Source organism: Austrofundulus limnaeus, unplaced genomic scaffold (genome assembly GCF_001266775.1).
Source record: "Austrofundulus limnaeus strain Quisiro unplaced genomic scaffold, Austrofundulus_limnaeus-1.0 Scaffold29, whole genome shotgun sequence".
Lineage (NCBI taxonomy): Eukaryota > Metazoa > Chordata > Actinopteri > Cyprinodontiformes > Rivulidae > Austrofundulus > Austrofundulus limnaeus.
The window spans coordinates 1,967,067-1,972,207 of NW_013952431.1; the positions used below are offsets into that span (position 1 = coordinate 1,967,067).

The 5,141-nt window shown below is 42.0% G+C and overlaps 1 protein-coding gene across 1 annotated transcript in view; it reads left to right on the plus strand.

Annotated features, from left to right (window-relative positions):
- Window positions 1–834: 834 nt before the first annotated feature.
- The window catches only part of septin4b (septin 4b), a gene marked incomplete in the record, with an annotated part of 5,971 nt that continues 1,664 nt past the window's right edge, over window positions 835–5,141 (plus strand). The window contains 10 exon segments of the mRNA XM_014005299.1: window positions 835–1,689; window positions 1,805–2,104; window positions 2,442–2,538; window positions 2,663–2,749; window positions 2,837–2,960; window positions 3,118–3,252; window positions 3,858–3,975; window positions 4,084–4,209; window positions 4,621–4,717; window positions 4,791–4,953. Coding sequence (XP_013860753.1) covers window positions 1,594–1,689; window positions 1,805–2,104; window positions 2,442–2,538; window positions 2,663–2,749; window positions 2,837–2,960; window positions 3,118–3,252; window positions 3,858–3,975; window positions 4,084–4,209; window positions 4,621–4,717; window positions 4,791–4,953 — 1,343 coding nt within the window.

The window sequence follows — 5,141 nt, forward strand, 5'->3', positions numbered from 1 at the left end:
TTTGGTTTAATCTGTTTGATTTTAAATGAGAAATATAGAATCTGTTTTAAAATAAAATTTCATCTGTAGCCCAATTTTCCTAAATTAATTTAAGATAAAGCCAAAGTATGTCTTGTGCTGATATTATAGCCTTTTGATTCATAGAAAAAAAAATGTTGTACCATCGTCTTGTTTTGACTTGGCTTTTCTTCCAAAGAGGTTTTTAAGAGCTTAAAGGAAATAAAATCCACTGCCTCACCTTTGGGTTTTAAATGTGGTGTAACCTGATCGTCTGAAGTCAGGTCACACTTCAGGAATGTCACTCCTGACTTTCTTTAAGAAAGTTAAAACAAGTAAATATAGTTTTTAACCTATTATTTCTCAAATTAACTTAAGACTCACATTATTAAAATCAGCTGAAGATGCTTTGTGACGTTTTAAAAAGTTGGAAGTTCTTTGTTCTCTGTGCACTTTTGTCAAACCTGTCTGTTGTTGCACTTTGAGTTAATGTCATTATTTTTAGTGTTTTATCCATCCAAAAGAGGTTATATTTGTACATGTCTGATGTCACTTTTTGTTAGATTAAACAAAAACAGACTGAAGTGTTGTGTTCAGAGTGCAGCCTTTGATGACACGAGGCTCATCAATGCTGTTGATCAGTTTCCTGAGGCGCTGAGCGGCTCGATTCAGCTAAAGGACACAGCGTCCTCTGGGTCGGTGGTGTATAAATGCTGGAGCTGATGTGCTCCCCTCACTTCTGCCTGCTGGTGTCTGCATGAGGAGCAAACAGTAAAGCGAAACAAAGAGGCTTTGCTTTCTGATTAAAGGTAAAACAGCTGGAAACTTCAGGTAAATCTCTGCCTGCATGGAGGAAGCTGTTTTATCATCGTTATCTCTGGTGTTAGAATAGTTTGTGCTTAATGTTGCTTTTGTAATAACCTGTGAAACTAAATGTTTCTCTTCAGTTTTATTTGAAATCAAACAAAAAAATGTAGTTAATTTCAGGGTTGTGGAAGGTGTGTGGTGTTTTGTAGGTCACAGTACATTTCATGTTGATCTCAGTTAGAACAGAAAACAAGGTCAGTTTCTCCACTGTTAATCTGTTCAATTTAATCTGAATCTATTGGCTTCGAAGGGAGGACATTGCAAAAAAAAAAACTTTCAACATGTTTAACAGATTCATTTGAACCAAATAATTTTCTTACCATCAAGTAGTTTTGAGTTGAAATTGTGATTTGCTTTGATGACCAGTAGCTGGACCTGACCTGGTGTTAGTAGAGTCTGGTTCTCTTTAGATACTGAACAGAACAAAGGTGTAGTAGTAATAAACATCAAGTAGTCCACTGATATATTAGAAAATATGCTGTCTAAAGGCTATCATGTACCCCTCATCCTCTGTATCAGTTTAATTATCTAATTCACCTGCTGAAGGCTTCTTTAATCTGTTTTCATCTTTGTTTCTGCCTGATCTGGACACATTCTTTCCTCTTGTTCCTACCTCTTCATGCACCTCATTTACCTTCTGTGGACTTTGGGGGGTCTTTTTCCTCCTTCACATGTGTGTGTGCTCCTTCCTGGCTGGAGATTACAGAGTGCAGCGTAGCCCCCTTAGCAATGGAGGACAGTGACCACGAGCCTCCCTCTTCATCAGRTGAGGAAGACTCCTGCCCATCCTCTCCTAATCAAAGCATGAACCATAACGCTGCGCAGGTATCACCTTGGCTCTGTTTCTGTCCCCTTCTGGATTTTCTTTTCTCTGTTTTTCACTCTCCTCCTCGTCCTCTGCTGTGCCTCCTCCACCCTCCTCTGGTCTTGGTGTTTCTAGCATTCGAGCCATTCAGACGACTCTGAAGTGGAGAGCATAATGCACGAGCCCCCGCCACACGGAGAGCACGACCCTCACCAGCATGGCCTGGAAGCTCACGATGCAGACGGCCAGGGCCCAGACCGCCCCCACACCCCGTCTCATCTGCGACCCCCCACGGCGGGTCGGGCCCACTCAGATTCAGGTTCAGACGGCAGCCTTCCACAGAGCAGAAGTGTGGAGTTTGAGCTGCCGTCCCCCGTCAGTCCGTCCAGACCCAGGAGCCCCTGGGCTCTGTTTGACCCGTACAACAATAACGAGGTAAAACCTGTGAAAAGGGAACCAAGAGAGGAGAGAACGAGCCGTTTAGTTCTGCTCTCAAGGCTGTGAGCTTTAACGTGTGGTTTGGACTGATGCTCTCCATGCAGCCGTCTCACATTGAAGTCCAGAACAAAGATGTTCCTGTAGTTAGCAGGATTGATTGATCTTTGATCACTGTGGAACCTGATGGCAGCGTTGCTTTTTACTCTTGTCTCACTGACTTTATCTTCAACCAAATCTTTTGGAATTTTAAAATTATTCTGAGTGTTTTTATGCAATTCTTAAAAAAACTAATATGAATTTATCTGAAAGGCCTTTAATCTGTGTTTACTTTTAGGATCAGGACAAGGAATATGTGGGCTTTGCAACGCTACCAAACCAGGTTCATCGCAAATCTGTCAAGAAAGGATTTGACTTCACGCTCATGGTGGCAGGTAAATCCTTGTTTGTACATTTCTGGACATTCGATCTTAAGCCCACCTTGTTTCTTTGAAGAGAGTACTAATCACAGGTTTTTAAGCCTCACTGGTTTTTCTCTTTGTTGATCTTTGTTTGAAGGCGAGTCTGGCCTGGGAAAGTCCACCCTGGTCAACAGCCTGTTTCTCACTGATCTGTACAAAGATAGGAAGCTGCTCAACGCTGAAGGTGAGGGAAACGTCTTCTCGAGCTGTTTGTTTTGTGGTAGACCAAAAAGAAAAAAACAAACTGAGACCCGTTTCTGTGTTTTTCCAGAGAGAATCACACAAACAGTTGAAATCACCAAACACACTGTGGACATAGAGGAGAAAGGTGTGAAGCTCAAACTCACCATTGTGGACACCCCTGGATTTGGTGACGCTGTAAACAACACTGAATGGTACGTTTTTCACATCTCGGAGGAATAAATTCCCCTCCGGCTAAATGAAAGCTGATATATTCGCTGCGCCGTGGTCGGAAAGTCACACGCAGCAGCTGAGCCGCATGAGGTCTGCAGCGCCYGAGAGTCTGAACGTCCTTGTGTGTTTGTGTCGTAGCTGGAAGACGGTGGCTGACTACATCGACCAGCAGTTCGAGCAATACTTCAGGGACGAGAGCGGCCTCAACCGCAAAAACATCCAGGACAACCGAGTACACTGCTGCCTCTATTTCATTTCACCGTTTGGTCACGGGTAGGAGCAAACTGCAGCTTGCTCCAGTCAGACTGTCCTCTATRATCTGAACATGTTTAACCCATTTCTGTTGTATTTGTAAAGATTTAAAATGACGTTTATTCGCAGTCTTTGTCATTACTTCACATCACTGTTGATCCAGTGCAGTGCTTTCACACTAATCAGTTGTTGAACATACAGTACTCTGTAACMCTGCAGTTCATTTGAACCTGACAGGTGAAGAAACTACTCTCTCTGTTGGTCACGCTCAGTCATCACACTTCAGATACACACACAGTTCACTGTTAGCTTGAAATCTTCCTGGAATAAAACCCTCAGGTTTTTAATGCACATCACCATCAACTCTGTGGCTTTGTTGCTGTATAACCAGGCCATAAATGACATATTTATTTACTGCTGATGAATAAATTCAATTCAAATTATTTACATTGCTGCGTGTCAATTAGCTTTTATGGACTTTTGTTCACATTTTTAAAGCACATTACAAGCRTTACATGGAACAGTTCCTCTCATAATTATTTAATTATTTTCATCTTCTGTGACAGTAAATTATAACATRGAAAACCATGATGTGATTATTTGAGAGTGTGTTTCACCTCTTCCAGCCTYCGGCCCCTGGATGTTGAGTTTATGAAGGCTCTGCATGAGAAGGTCAACATCGTCCCCGTCTTGGCCAAAGCAGACACACTCACCCCGAGCGAAGTGAAGAAAAAGAAAATCAAGGTAAGACGTGGCTGCGCGTGTTTAACCAGAGGAAACAACAAACAAACAAACGCCGCCCTTCGTCTGGGTTTTACATCCAAAGTTTTTGTGTGGCGATCGTCTCCGCAGATCAGAGACGAGATCGAGCAGTACGGCATCAAGATCTATCAGTTCCCCGACTGCGACTCTGATGAAGATGAAGATTTTAAACAGCAGGATCTGCAGCTGAAGGTGAACAGTTCAAAACAGCTGAAGGTGAAATGTTCAAAACAAACAAATTAACCTTACAGTATCACCAGRATAATTTTTATTGATTTATTTTAGAATGTCAGGTGAGTGAGCTGATTGTTTTGTTTAATTTATTACTGAAGTAATTAACCAACTTAACCTGAATATACAGACATGTGAGATTTTAAAGTGTTAAAGAGTTAACTTTGTTCACACATTTGGTCAGAGCTGTGTTCACTGCAGACACACACAGATGAGTTCATTTCAGTGTTTGTGTTGGCAAAAAAATATATATTTTCTTCCAGATTTTCTAAAGGAGCAATGAAAAATATTAGGAAACACATTTTCTAGTTTCAGAGCTGTCGGTATGAGACAGGCTGTCCTGATGCTGTTGGCAAATGTTTATAATTTATGGATCATTTCTGTTTTGTCTTGAAGGAAAGCATTCCTTTCGCTGTAATTGGCAGCAACACGGTGGTGGAGGCCAAAGGGAAGCGGGTGCGAGGACGTCTCTATCCCTGGGGCATCGTAGAAGGTAGTTGCAGTTACTGAGAGTAAACACACAGCACCTGGCAGGATGTCRTTTCAGGGTTTCTTCTGCGTTTCAGTGGAGAACACGGCGCATTGCGACTTCATCACGCTGAGGAACATGCTCGTGCGCACTCACATGCAGGACCTGAAAGACGTGACCCGGGAGACCCACTACGAGAACTACAGAGCCCAGTGCATCCAGAGCATGACCCGCATGGTGGTTAAGGAGCGCAACCGCAAGTATGTTCACACGCAGCTCGCTCACTATGATCTGAGCAAATCATGAAAAGAAAGATTTTAATAAATGGTCGAGTTTTTCTAGTATTTGATTGAATGATAGTTTATTCATTTCGATTAAAAAAACAAACATTTCAATACAACAAAAAAATAAACACAAATCTCATAAAATGAAAGGAAGCAGAGGAAAA